Source organism: Vanessa tameamea, chromosome 23 (genome assembly GCF_037043105.1).
Source record: "Vanessa tameamea isolate UH-Manoa-2023 chromosome 23, ilVanTame1 primary haplotype, whole genome shotgun sequence".
Lineage (NCBI taxonomy): Eukaryota > Metazoa > Arthropoda > Insecta > Lepidoptera > Nymphalidae > Vanessa > Vanessa tameamea.
Window position 1 is genome coordinate 2,674,728 of NC_087331.1, and position 16,097 is coordinate 2,690,824.

General features: G+C 32.4%; 1 protein-coding gene across 1 annotated transcript; it reads left to right on the forward strand.

Moving 5' to 3' along the window:
* The first annotated feature begins 11,205 nt into the window (after positions 1-11,205).
* Positions 11,206-13,907, forward strand: LOC113397743 (F-box/LRR-repeat protein 14). The gene has a single exon (XM_026636212.2). The coding sequence runs from the start codon at positions 11,411-11,413 to the stop codon at positions 12,740-12,742; it is 1,332 nt and encodes a 443-aa protein (XP_026491997.2). The 5' UTR covers positions 11,206-11,410; the 3' UTR covers positions 12,743-13,907.
* Positions 13,908-16,097: the final 2,190 nt, after the last annotated feature.

The following is a 16,097-nucleotide window of genomic DNA, read 5'->3' on the forward strand; positions in this document are numbered from 1 at the left end:
TAACCGATCTCTGTGCCAAATTTCATTCAGATCTGTTCAGTCATTCGAACGTAAGTAACAAATATTGGTATTTTTTATTTAATATTTTTTTTTTAAATATTAAGTGAAATATTTTAATAATCTACACGTCATATCATCGTAAGTTTCAGACACTATTATAGTTAGGAATTATGTGGGAATATTCCAGATATTGCCTTCGTAATTCAAAACACGGTAACTTAAGTACAGGAGGAACTCAAGTTACTGTGCTGTTAGAAACGACGGCAGTATTATTGGTAGTAATTAGTTTAAGTAGTAAGTAAAGTATCCAAATAAATAATATATTATTTTAAGATTTAGATAGGCTGACGGGCAAATGAGCTACCTTATGAAAAGTGGTCACCCCCGCCCATAGACATGAAATAAAAACGATTCCTTACATTATCAATACGCCAGCAACCTTGGCAGCTAAGATGTTATATCCCTTGTGCCTGTTTCCTGACTCACTCACCCTTCAAATCGGAACACAACAATATTAAGCATTGTTTGTCTATGTGATATTTATCCAGAGGGGTTGCACAAAGAAAAAAAATGTTTTGCTGTTTGAGAAAATCTTTTAATATTTTTTAGAAGAATGTAATGCTGTCTAAAGTCCTTCAAGCAAATGCATGTTTCCTTCCGGTATTTTTAATTGAATTATAAACACAGCATATACGTATCACGATTTAATCTTAAGCGTACGGTTCAATGAACATCACTAAACGACTTCGGACATAGATTATAGAACATAAAGTAAAAGTAAGTAAATTAATATTGCGAACATTAATCGCGCACCCGTGACCAATTGAAACAAGCTACTTTTAATATAACCTCCTTACTAACCTGTGACTATAAATCTGTCTCTCGCGTAATGAATTATGTCGACAGCGTCATTGAGCCATAGAGATTATTCTAGAATAGACGAGACAAAGTATCTCATGTTCTTAATTCAAATAATCGGTTATTATAAATTTATATTAAAATTTTCAAATATATTATATCACTTAATAATATTTAATAAATCAAATGTTTTTATTTTAAAACCGATGATTGTGAGCTCCTACCCCGACAAGGATTACTTCATTTGATTTTCATGTGCTTAATTTGTGTTCATCATCAATCTGGTGTTCCATGGTGCATGAAAACATAATGAGGAAACCTTCAAGTGTCGGATGTAAATTTTCTACATGTGTATTCACAAATCCAAAATGGAGCACCATGGTTATTAACCTCCCGCCTCAACAGAAGAGAACGTGTTATATCATATGAACATATAAAGATCTATTATTTTTTTTTTTAGTAAATAGACATATATTATAACGCTCACAGATAAGCCTCAAACACGAATTTAAAATGCCGCGCAATTTTATTTTTTATAATAAAACAAAGATGTACATTAACAATAAACGTATATTACACTAAAATTGACTTCATAACGTTAATTGATATCTCAATTGAAGATGTACACAATATTCACAAAATTTAACATGTAAACTAATTTTAAAATATTTTACAATAATTATATTAAATAGGAAAAAGTAATGAAATTACTCAAGTTAATAAAGTTTGACTTGTTAATCTAAGTGCTAATTAGTAATGTTATAATTTTTGTAATTTATTCAAAAAGTGTCTTCCGAAAGGTTTTTTTATAAATGCTTTTATATGTATGTTATGAAATACGTCAATGCCATTATTGATTTCGACATTTAATTATATTTAACACGTCTGGGATTAGCAGGAGATTAATTTTCGATCTACACAATCATCTTGATGATATTGTAAATCTTAGTTCTCATGGTTGGTGGCCGATATTTTTTTTTTATTTAATAGGTAGACGACCAAATGAACCACCTGATGATAAGTGGCCACCACCGCCCATAGACATTGACACAGTAAGAAATAATAACCATTCCCTACATTAAATCAATGCGCCACCAACCTTGGGTGCTAAGATGTTATGTCCAATTCCAACCGGAACACAACAATACAAAGTATTGCTGTTTGGCGATAGAATATCTGATGAGTAGGTGGTACCTACCTAGACGGGCTTACACAAAGCCCTACCACCAAGTATTCACATTGACGTTATATTGGATGCCTATTTATTATATTCGGTATGTTTCCAAATAACTAAAAATGCGAAAAAGAGTTTATTGAATAGTTGAAACTTATTGTATTATAAGTATCTTAAAAGATTATATTTTCAAGATAAGTCCCCCATTAGTGTGAGTGTGCGTGTGTCTGTGCAACAATATTACAGCAACAATGGTAGAGTGAGTAAGTGTATAATTACAGGCACAAGGGAATTAAAAAATTCCCATGGCTGTTTGAATATCGCCTTTGCCTTTTAATAAGCATAAAATATATACATGTTATATTTAAATTAAAGATAAAATAAAAGAATCATACCCGATATGATTTGGCAATTTAAAAAGGGGCTTTTATGATCACGAGACTATTAACTAGAACTCTAATTAGAGCGTCGACTGCAACAGCGGAGAGGTCAACCTAACTGCTATCATAAAATAGAAAAACAGATGAATCCTATTTAAAAAATATACTAAAAATTTCGAAAAACTCCTGACTCAAAAGTGTTCTTAAAAGTATGTATCTATAACCTATTAATTGAGACCATTCAAATGAGCTCAAACACACATAGGTTATGTGGATCAACCCATATAGGAATTACTCCAGCAAATAAATGCTGAAACAAAGTATAATTTCGTGCACAGCTTGACAGTAGAACCAGTTTTTATATAGTTTCCGGTTAAACTTCATCAACAAGTACAGTCAAGTCTTCACTACGATACCCAGTTTCGACTAAATCTTCGGCGAAAAATCGGTCAAACTTCGACGCCAATGAAAATTACGATGGTGTTTTTTCGAGTAACGCTTGCGAAAACTAAGAGAAAATATGGAAAACTAATTACTAATTAATTATTTACTTTAATAGCCAGCAAGCCAGTGTTTAAAGGGATATCTTTAACAAATCTATACGTAAAATAGATCTATCCTAAATTAATCAGCATAAAGAAACACCTTAACGTCCATTTTATTTGGGTAGTGCTTTCTACCTAACTACTCGTCAAACTACCAATCACTCATCAGGTATTCTACCCGGAGACAACAATACCACTCTATGCTGTGTTGTGTGAATCAGTATTATTTAATTTAGGTATAATTTATGTGCATAAATTATACAAAGACAGACTTAATCCAAAAAGGTATATCTACCAGTCAACCCTAACTTGAGCAGATTATATAAAAGATAAAAATATAAAAGAAAAAAACCACGTGTATAACAAACAATACTTAAACTTAAATATAATTATTAGTGAACTAATATTAGAACGAGAGGGAAAAACACAAAAAAAATAGACTTCTACAATATTTCGATTAGAGGAATCATTTATATTGGTTGTGCCAATATTTATAGGCAGAGATGAGCTCTTATCATCAATTTATATATTTGCCAGTGTGCCTTCATGTTCTAAATTTATAAAACATTAGCCGTCGCCCGCAATTTCGCACGCGTTTTATAGGTCTATCGAGTTCGAGCTTGCTTCATAGTGATTTGGTCGTGGAAGAGCGACAAACAGAAAGAGTTATATATGCACAAAAATGGCATATATAACATTAGTATAGATTTCAAACTTAATCAATAAAAACCGTTATCTTTACATTTTTTTAAATCTCTAAATGTAATTGTTATATTTTTAAAATAGTTCATTCAATCCAATAATTCTTCTTATAAATAACGTCTAAGCTCTCGATAATGCTATTGCAGTAGCTTTAACATCGAGCCTGCAAAAAGCCTGACATAAACTTACCAAAAAGTATTTTATATTTATTAAAAGTTTCTGTTTTAAAAGGAAAATTTGTATATCCCAGACGTTGTAAGAGTTCAGTAATATTTCTTACATTGCCAATGTCTATGGCCGATGGTGACCCCTTACCATCAGCGGACACTTTAATCAACACTCTTAGCCTTAGCATTTGAAATTAAAAAAAAAACAAGTAAGGTGAAGAATTCAGTACATACTTATTCATAGCATGCAACTAACCTGTTGTCTTGCCTCCATTGAAATTGCCTACGTAGCTGAGATCATACAGAAAGACGTCAATACCGTGTATTTAATCCTATATCTTATTATATTATGTACTAAATGAAATGAATACAGGTTGTACCAACAAACAATCCAATTTGATTAAATCATACATAATTGCATGGACGGCATATCAATCTATCAAATTTACAATTCATTGTGACATCAAAGAAGAGGAGGTGGTCACGTGGTACCGCCTGATATCCTTGTTAAAGGTAGTGTTTAATATTCAATATAGCAGACCGACGCGATGCCACACTTTAATGCTAATATCAGAATTGAACTAACTAATAGTATATCCACCTAACCTTGTACCCTTTTGTTTTAAAAAATCAGACCAAATTCTTGATGCAAACTTGACGTAACTTTAGGTGTCGTCTGTCACTGTCACGGTAGTTAATCGAAGTTGAGGCAAGAAAGAAAGACAAAATTTACTCTCATATTTATATTGTACAAAAATTTTAGAATCGCACACATATACAAATATATATACACATACTCACTGAGATTCGCTGTAAATATTAATATGCTGAGCTGCTTTAGCTAAACGGTAGACAAGACTTTTACTTTTAGCTTAGAACACATAACGCAGTGTGTTTCCCTACGAGGGAGTGAGTGTATTTGATGTGAGAATAATAATTCATGGAGTTCTCCTCACAATACTTTTATTTTCTTATTAATATAATAAATATAAATGAAGCAATCGAAAACTCAGCGCTCAAGCTTCAAGGCCTAACTACCTACACTACATGGCTTGAAGCCATGATCTTCAGCCACATATTCTATCAATTAGGTCAACTCGCCGTGTGTTATGCAATTAAATAGACAATGTTTTATAACTTTGAGATGATTTTTAATTAAATATATCCTAGTAATGACATATAAAATAAATATGAAAAAAAAATCATACTTATTTTTCTTAAATGACGAATTTCTCTCGTGCCTATATTAACACTGGCTCTCTCAACATTTCCGTTAGATGGTAGAATAATTTATGAATAACTGGTACCTTGTATAACATCTACTTCCACGAAAAGCCAGCAATATACCAACATAAACATATCAAAATGAAAACAAAAAAGTTTTTAATTAATTTCAATTTTTGCTCAAACATAATTCATATTATACATTACAAATACTGCATTATATACTTAATATATAAACGTAATAATATTTGACATAAATATTGAGACATTATAATCGTTAAGAGTTTATTTTAAACAGCACAGCGCAGTCGAGTGCTTGGAGATGAGCCTTCAATAAATACTACGGAGTACTTCTGTTGTTCGTTTTATTTTGTGCTGTGTTTACAGAGCGTTAGTTGGACAGGTTTGGACTAGCCTCAATAGTTATATCTATCTAACAATAAATGAGAAGATGATTTTTGTAATGTCAAACTTAGTAAACATACATATAAATTATACGAAAAGAGGCAGCGCTATTCGAAGGATGTTTTAGTATATAATTTTATAAGGAACAAAGTTTCACTCGCTTTAAATTTAGGCTATTGACGTGACAAGCGTGTATTGATTCATTGTAAAACAAAGTAGAACCTCAACCTTTACAAAATTAATATCTAAAGATATTGATTTAATATCTAGAGTTTCAAATGCCAGTATAATAGTTTTCATAAATAAGAGCTAGAGATAACAGCGAAATATATTTTTTTTTTTTTCACTGATACTCAGTTTGCTAGCTTCAGAGTCTGAATATTGTCACGGAATAATTAAACTCTACTTTTAAACACACGTATATAGCTTTTTTAATTCATTTTAATTTATAAATTACACGTGGTATTAAAAATGATATTTGATTATCGCCTTATAAATAGTATTAAATAAAAAGCAAAGTGTTATTTAATAGAAGGACATGACGGTTTTCAAATTATTATTATTTTAATACTGATGGTTGTAAGTTCGATATCTGTTGATTTTTTTTTTCAGTTACAGTAATTAATTTGCTTAAATATTGTAAATTGCACTAAACTGTTTTCCAAATATTAAAATATAGGTATATATTTTTTATTACTTTCCATGTGGCAAGAGATGTTTATTAGAAGTTCAAATCCGTCCCTGAACAATCTCGTTCCTAGGCTCTACACGCAAGCGCACTTTAACTACAAGAGAAGTATGGGGTAAACACTACGATTAGTATAAAATTATAGCCTCTAAAACATTTGTTTTCTTTTTGTTCAATCAAAACATTAGTGGTATCGAAGGAAATATTATGTAAATTTATTTAATAACCGATTTCGAGAAATTAGAATTAATCATTGAATTAGAAGTAAATCATTTCTTTTGCCATTATTGTGCGATACGTATCGACGAAGATTGACGGTAAATTATTTTGCTAAATTGAATATTTTCGGTACAATTATGTTTTACTTTTTTCATTTTCGTTTTTGATAATTATTTTCACTCAAATAGTACTACGAAACGATTCAATATTAACTATGAATTCGCAGAAACTTTTAATAATTGAGCAATGTGCTCTTCGTATGAAGGCAAATAATATTTTAATTAATGGTATTAAAATATAAATAAAATCAAAAAAATATTTTTATAATACAGGTATTCTGAAGGGCAAATTAACCATCTACCGGTAAGTGCCCTAAAAACCCTATAGACATTAGCGCCGTATGTAACCATCCCTTACATCGCCAATGCGCCAACAATCTTGGGTTCCGAGATAATATATCCCTCGTGCCTCACTGGCTCACTCACTATATCTTATTAACATTGACGAGAACGGCCTGGGCAAATTATATCAAAGTAAAAAAAGAAGGAGTATACTACAAATTTTTAAAACTACAAAGTATTCTATTTACCAACGGTAACAAAAACGAATAATTTTAGCAGTTATGTTGATGTACAGCGCCACCTATGACATAACCAATAGAACTATTACAACAAATACAGTTTGTAGTGTTAGCACTATTGAACAGCAGAGGTCACCTTTCAGCGATTACTTCTATTCGACAAAAGATGGCAGTGCAATATCATTAACGTTATATTTTCTTTCATTATACATACAAATAATAAATTGAAAATGTATTTTTCATAAGACAAATACTTTTTAGAAATAAATGTTACGTTTATACACTAATACTTTTATTTTCATATTATATAGAAGCGAACCACATATTAAGATTAGATAGGTATCATCTATCTATTTTTGCAGGTAATTATAACACCAATACGTAGTATGTCTCTCTAAAGAAAATGATACTATGATAGTTTAGCGTATCTAATTAAATATATCTAAATTAATAATATTTTATCATTATAAAAAAGCCTAATCGTAATTTGCCTTACGAACAAGGATACAAGAAAATAAGCTTACAAATAATACCGAAGTTCCATACCCACCACGTTGAGCAACATATTTACCCCATAATCATCTTTACAGTAAGGACATAAAGATGATATTTTCATAAACCCAGTTACAGTACCATATGGCATCTCAGGTAGGAGGGAAAAAAGTACTACAAAAACCGAGCCTCCGGTCGTCAAGTCTCGTTGAAAAAAAAATGTTCGTCGCTTCGCCTTCGTGAATCACTCGTCCGATACCTTCAAGGAATGCTAGGTTCGTTCGGATTTTAAATATTTTTATATACTGACTATACAGAAGAAGTATGTTTTGACCAGAAAGTAAATTTATTGTTTTGTACGAATTAAATACATCATAATAAAATGACGTTTTATTTTTGTAGTTACTTGAATCATGTAATTAATTAGATACATATAAAAAGGTGATCAACTCCCTATAAAAAATATTAACCCAACTCTGTTAATATAGTTTCATTATTTATTTTTTATGTTTATTTGTATTTACCATTTAAATGACAGTGTCTTATACTTCATCTTCAACGTTATAATAATAAATACAAGGCATACATATGAGCACTTTTAAACTTGAATTTAAACTTCAAATGTTTAATGTAATACCTATTTCTTAAAACAAATTACAGTAAAGTGAAACATGACGTAATTAGGTTATTAAAAAAGGAATTAAAAATAGTTGTTATATTTTAAATTAGAAATCGGTGGGCATTGTAAAAAAATTGTGTCACCATAAAATATACGCGAACTATTTCCCAACGAATAAAAAATTGTAATTTCAAAAACAGAACGAGTCAAGTGGAACGGCCGAGTCCACTGCACGCACGATCCACTCACACATTCACGCCAGCTGATTTACATTCTATGTTTATCTTGCATTGCGTCCATATGAATTTCTACCTTGAACAATCGCAATAAGATTCATTATTATTTGTGTTATCATTTTATTTATGGACCGCAAGTTATTCAATGATTAGCCTTATTTTATGTTATATATGGTTGATTTTACAAAGTTGGTATTGTAGGGCTGTATTACCGTAGTGTCCCTTTTTATTGATTTACAATGTACGATTATATCGTCCCATATTTAAAGTCTATTTTACTTTGAATTTGAACAAATATGGTATTCGTCGTATGTCGAACACAGCTGCGTATATTTCTATGTGTTTGTGCGTTAGTTTACCTGTATTATAATTTAAACATGGCCGACTTATTTTTATTTTATTATAATTAAAGCTCGTTCCTACTTATAGCATATATTATCATATTATGGTCATCGGAATACTTATTGAATTTGTTATATTTGATCCAAGGATATTGGATACTATTTAAAAAAATAATCAGCTTAATAAAACCTGCATAGTTATTTTTATTTTTTCATACAATATTTTTGAATTGACTACCTACTTGTCTTCCTCTACTGACCAAGGATCGCACCCGGAACTGGACCAACTAGTTAATGATTGAACATAGAAAGAAGATCAATTAATACCCGGCTAGATTCTGTGGTCACCTCAGCTCATTAGTGCATAAACACTTACAACACGAAAGGGTTCCGAGGAATAGTTAGTTATTCCTTCCAATAAATTGATCCAAGCTGTTCGAGGCAACAAAATCTAAATCTTACCTGTGAGGGTAATTAAAAAGGTTCTTATACATACTGTAAGTTTTGTTGATGGTCATAAACTGTGAGGTAGTAAGTGCAATTTCATGTGGTCCGCCCCCACCTCACATACAGCAACAAATAACATCTAGCCTCAGAAAAATAACTGTTAAACCTAGTGTTTATCCGATGATACTTTACAACTAAATATTACTCTTATAAGTTTTAGTAACATTCAATATAAGAAAAACTATTGTATTATAAATCTTGTCTGATGTTTTTTTATGGGTACGGTTCAATCAGCCTGGAGGTTTACCTAATCGAAAGTGACTACCACCGCTCATGGACAAATGCCACACCGCAGAGCTTTCAGGTCCGCCGGTCTTTAAGGAATGAATAGGGTCTTTTCTTAAACGTTCCCAAGTCTTACCAATTTGGAAAAAAAAAACGTCGCCGAAAGCTGTCTCTGCAGCGTGGTTATGCGGGAGAGAAAATAGCACTGTTGTAAATATCCAGGCATTGACGATATGTAATTATAGAAATACTTATTGTCGAATAGTAAAAAAGTCGTTACTACATAGGAATTGAAAATACCTAATCATTAACAAATAGTTTAATAATGATTAAAATGGATTGTAGATTAAATAAACTCGTATATCATTATTCAATTAAGATGGATTTAAGTCTTAATTGCAACAGTTTGTGTCGCCCTTAGATCAATAGAAAAAGGCAATGGTCTGAGGAGGTCGTTAAAAAAAACATATCTTCTTCGTTATCACTTTAATGACTTTATTATATCACAAACAATATATTAAAGAGAACTAACAATAAGATAACAAGACTGATTAATACTTGAAGAGATTATTTCTAGCATATAAATCAATAAAAACGCTCATTTTTAATTGAAAAATAAGAAGAGGTAAGCTACAGCTACAAGTACAGAATTACAAAAACCAAAATAAAATGAGTAAAAGAAAAAAATGAGAAATATTCAGTATATGTGTATAATTATATTAATTTAACTTAGTACCTGCGTATACAAACACGGTATCAACATTCACATTTTATTATGTGCATTAGGATAATGAGAAAAGAAAATATTTTTTTAGACTTGCAACTTTTTTTTATAAAATAATATTACTAACCAATAAGGAAAAATATTTTTCAAAAAAAAAGCGATTTGCTCTATAGAACGGTTGTGATTTTTAATTTTTTTTTTAAGTAAACAATTTGAAAATAAAAAACTATTTGTAATACGTCACTAAAACTCGAGCACAACAAAGAAGCTTTAAAAAAAGAATAACATTACAATGTTAATTTTTAAAACAGACTATGCCGGTTCCTTTCTGGGCCGATTGAATTCGAATTTCGAATATCATATTCAGCCAGCAACCGGTTGCCCTTGTAATAGTTGGCTGATGTTATCAGACGGCCAGTTCTTATGACCCATGTCATAGTATTGTATTTTTCTTATTTCGATGTAATAAAGGCTGTCGCGGACAATGATAGGGGTCTCTATAAACTGGTCCTAAATCGTCGGCAAGTGCAATGCGAACGAAAATATACGGCGCGCTGAGTTGTTTTGCCGCCTTATCACTGTAGCCATAGATTACACAGCTATAGTAAACACTGTTTTATACCATTTTATCTTTCTCAGAAATAGTAAAAGAGCATAAACATTTTTTTTTTTGTTATTTATGCTAATGTTTCTATTAGCTTCTTTAATGTTAAGGGCATATTTCATAGATAAATAAATTATTCAACTCCTCGAAATATGTATATAACGTCTTTTTATATATATATATATATATAATAATGTAACGAACCAATTTTAAAATTTATCTTGTGGATTTTATAAGTAATCGTTTTTAATGATCCATGGCGAAATAAGCTACAGTACATAGGTCTTACTGATGTATTATTTAAGAATGTTGATGAATGAATGGTTTACATTAAAAGCATTTATTTTTATACGTTCACATTTAGTATTCAATTTAACGTTAGTACTTTCTTATTTTGTTTTAAAAATAAGTTGTTAAAAAAAGAGTTTTAGTGCGTCTGCTATGTGTGTAATCTTTGTGGCGGGCGTTGCGGGCCGCGCGGGACGAAGGCGGGCTCTCGGCCCGCCAACTTAAAAATGCCGCCGCAGAGCCTCCGAATCGATACGCCGCGCGTCACGTGCTGTCGAGCGCGACCAATAGCGAACGAGCGGCGGGCGGGGGCCGCTCTCTGCCGCCAGTGCACGACCATTCGCCAAGCGGGACGGTCGTTCGCTCGCCCACCGCTCGATTTCACCGAAAACCGGTCCGATGCCAACCCGTGTCATGTTATAGTGCAGTGCCATGAGTGCGTGGACGGAGGAAGTGTTGTCATGGCGCGACGAGAGGCTCGGTCTCACCGAGTTGCCCAGCACGACGAGAAGGAAAAATCGTACCGCGCCTTATAGGCTACACCGGCCCCACTTGTCGACGGCTCACGTGCCCGAACCCGTCCCGGAACCGCAGGGAACTCATATCTCGAGGTTATACCCAGAGTTACTAGCTTTGATATTTGAAAGACTGCCAGTGCGTGACAGAGGAAGAGCGGCGCAAGTTTGCCGCGCGTGGCGAGATGCAGCGGACCGTAGGTCTGTTTGGCGCGGAGTTGAAGCAGCGTTACATCTTAGAAGACCAGCTCCAGTCCTGTTTGCTTCGCTGGCGAGACGTGGAGTACGTAAGCTGCAGGTATTGTCGCTGAGACGAGGTTTGAGAGATGCAGTGGCCGCGTTACCTGGACTAGAATCTCTCTCTCTTAGCGGTTGTTACAGCGTGACCGACGCTGCTCTAGCGAGTGCATTTGCAACAGAACTGCCAGCACTTCGACGATTAGATCTCTCATTATGTAAGCAAGTGACAGATTCATCTCTCGGCAGAATAGCTCAGTCGCTCAAAAACCTAGAAGAATTAGAGTTAGGTGGATGTTGTAATGTAACAGATACCGGACTATTATTAATCGCTTGGGGTCTAAGAAAACTCCGCCGCTTGAACTTAAGGTCGTGCTGGCACGTGAACGACGATGGAATAGCACATCTATGTGGCGGTGGCGAAGCGAGAGGTACTCCAGAATTAGAACATTTAGGATTACAAGACTGCCAAAGGCTAACAGACGAGGCTTTGAAGCACGCTGCAACTGGTCTTCCGAATCTAAAATCTATCAATCTCTCATTTTGCGTCGCCGTTACAGACGCCGGACTGAGGCATCTCGCTAGGCTTCCACATTTAGAAGACGTCAATTTACGAGCATGTGACGGCGTCTCAGACGCTGGCGTCGCTCACTTAGCAGAGAGCGGGCGATTGAGAGCGTTAGATGTATCGTTTTGTGATAAAGTCGGAGACGAAGCATTATCGCATGCGACGTTAGGACTATCTGGACTCCGCTCGTTATCGCTGAGCGCTTGTCGTTTGACCGACGAGGGTCTGGAACGGGTGGCGAGGCTATCGCAGCTAGAGACACTCAATATAGGCCAGTGCACGCGGGTCACGGATAGGGGACTACGAGCGCTAGGCGAAGGCCTACGGAATTTGAAGGCGATAGACTTGTACGGGTGTACGTGTATCACTCCGCAAGGCTTGGACCATATCGTGAAGTTGCCGCGTCTCAGTGTACTTAACCTCGGTCTGTGGCATGTGCGGTGACCACACACACATTAGTCTGTGTCTTGTGTTACGTTCGCGTGTGTTAGTGCGACGGCCATGTTGAAGTGAAGGAACCGCCAAGGTTGTATACTGGACAGCGAATAAGGAATTAACCAATTATAAGATATTATTAACGAATTATAGTTAGGAAACGGGGTCGCTTTCTTGTTTATGTTTTTAAACAGTTGAGTTATCGTTGGAAGTTTGTTGTATACTGTGATTTTAAAATGTCCGTTTACTTTAGTTGTGTTTGTAAAGGAAAGTTGCCCCGACGCCTAGTCCCAATGAAAAGCTAGATCTTTTTATTTTTAGTCTCATATAATTGCTTACTTCGCTGTGTTATAGATATTAAGTATATAATCTTATCAGCGATTACGAAAAGGTCTGGTTTTTCAATGTAATTGCTCCATTAGTTAGATACTTAGCCCTTCTAATTGTTGTTTTTGGTTCGACCTTATGTTGTTTGGGAACTAATTTATTGATACGCTTCCTAAACTATTTACTGCTCATTTTTGGGGATGACTAACCATTTAACGATGATATAGAATATATACCTATTAATTTGCTTGTCTTTATAATATATCATAATATTTTCTGTAGTATAAATTTTATTTTAACTAAGTATAACAATATACCTACATTCCAAACGAATGATTACGTTTAACGAACTATTTGCTTAAACACTTGAATGTAACTTAAAACACAATAATAAAAAATTGAGATCAAATTGTTTTGAATGGATTTATATCGCGTACAATTTTTTTTGGTATCGACATTTTTTTTTATGGACAATTTTGACGTTTTGACTTTGACTCAATTAAGATTTGAAAATGAGATTAAATCCGTTTAAAATAATTTTATTTAAATAAAATGAGTATTTAAAACCTAAGTCATCAATTCGAACAAACTTCGAAACATATGCATCTTAGCTTCTAAAATAAAAAAAAAATAAAAAGGAATCCCCCATTATTTGTTACGATCTCGTTTATACGTAATTTTTTTTTTATATTAAATTCTGTTATTTTTTTTATTAAGTTTACTTTTGTGATTGAAACACAAGGTCGAATTAAAAATAAGTTATTTTTCAATGATATGTTGTTTTCTGTACAAAACGTATGTAATATAGGTAAAATGTATTAAAAGTCATCGTTTAAGTTGCAAATTACTTGAGACATTTTATTTTACCTCTTTCCTGTTTACGTATTAGGTTTTTAATATACAAATTATACTTAAAACTACGAAGGTCATGTTAATATGTGAATTAAACCAAAATATACTTCAGTCATGGAGGCCCTTAAAAAGACTTTAGGATCGACATTTTGTAATTAATAATAATATAATTTACTCTATTAAATGCAGATCTTTTGCATATACGGATAATTTAAATGCAGTCTTGTAAGGAAAAACATAATTTTATTTATAAATATACATAATGCTTATTCCATTGTTAATATAATAAATACAAATAAAACGGAAAAAAACCTCGATTAAATTAATAATTATATAAAAAATATGTTTTAAAGCAAACTCAAATAGCTTACAAAATATTTAAAAAGAAATTATGTTGTAAAAAATTGTTACTGAAATATGTATGAATTACATACAAGGAAATTAATTCCGTTTGAAGTATCGGAATAATAATAAATTGCTGTGATCATTCATATTATGAATTTTAAATTATCTGTCTAACAAAGTACTCCAAATATTGAAAATTGAATATCTTTCTGAGAAGTAATTTAAAGAAATAAATTTACAATATCTTGTTGCTAAAGAATGTTCTCGTAGCTAGAATAGGATAACAGTCTCGTTTACGTTAAACTATATTCATTTTTTTTGGAATGATTTTAAATAATTCACAAAATACAGTATAACTTTCGTCCTTATGAAAACGATAACAGATAAAATTATCGAACCTAACTTCGTGCCAACATCATTGTACTCATCAGTTTTCTCGTCTCGTAGGAAATTACGCTAGAGGAGCTAAAAGAGAAACGAATATTTTTATTAAATACGCGAAAAACAATCGCTTAAAAAAGGTATTGCTTTGTGTAATATTTACTCCATTTAATATATAGTTGGTCTATTTGAAACGCATTATATAAAACTGCTGAATTCGTGAATTTTAGCGTTACGAATTATTTAAATGGATCGATTTTTGGGTATGTAATAGATACATAGTTACATATCTCTCCATGGTTCTCGTTTACATAAAAGTGATTAAATATGTTTTGAAATAAAAAGCAATACGCATTACTCGTTTTCGCGCTAGGGGAGCAGACTTAGGTTTTAGGTATAAAAAGTATACTTATATACTTCCTTGGGGTTCAAGTTTGCTTCACACCAGATTTCGTCAAATTCGCTTCAGTGTTTTAGCCGAGAAAGCGTAACAGACGGACGTAGTTTTGAGTTTACAATATTAGTATAGATGACAGCGCTTGTCAAATGAACAAAACGAGCTAATCTTTTTTTTTTTAATTCCTATATAATTATATTTAATAAAAAAAACATTCTACATTTAATGCTGTAAGTGTTTCATCTATAACTTTAAAAAAAATATTTATTTATAATACAAAACTGTATATTACAGCACGTTTATTAACAATATTTAAAATAATTCTCTACGTTATAAATGCTTGCGACTACGTGACTATCAATCGTCTCTTTTCTAGTTTTGTAAGTAAATAAGTGTATCGTCTTCAATGCTGGCAGAAGGGCATAATTTTCACCGAAAGAATCCAAATTGTGTATTAACAGGGAAATGCTGCATTCTTACTACCAATTCACGCGGCCATGAATTAAACGGCAATTATAATTACTTGGATTTCTTGGTATGTGTATTATTCGGCATTAGTTTCATCGTTGAAGTTTAAAAAAAAAGCTAGATGAGATAAGACAAAAAGAAACATTCGAAAAAAAGTACTAAAAATAGACGCATTTGAATTTCGAATATAATTACACTTAATATATTTACATATTATACGTAACTATTTCATATTTTAAGATTATTATCAGTTTGGTAATGCAGACAGCGTAATCAAAACATTAAGGACACGACGCAGACTGTTTTTTCAAACAATTCTTAGATACAATTATTTTAGTTTTAATAATATTTCCATTCTTAACTGCATAACAGTAATAGGAATTATATCTATTATCATATATAATTTAATAAAATATTATATAAAATATTTTATCCATATTATTATATAAAAATAAAAATATGCTGTATATCAATAATACAGTGTAACTGTTGAATTAAAAAAGTTTTAATAGCAAACGGAGTGATTGAGCCACCTTATGTGGCCACCACCACGCATAGACATTTAGAATAACAAATCTTAGTAATAATAAAAAG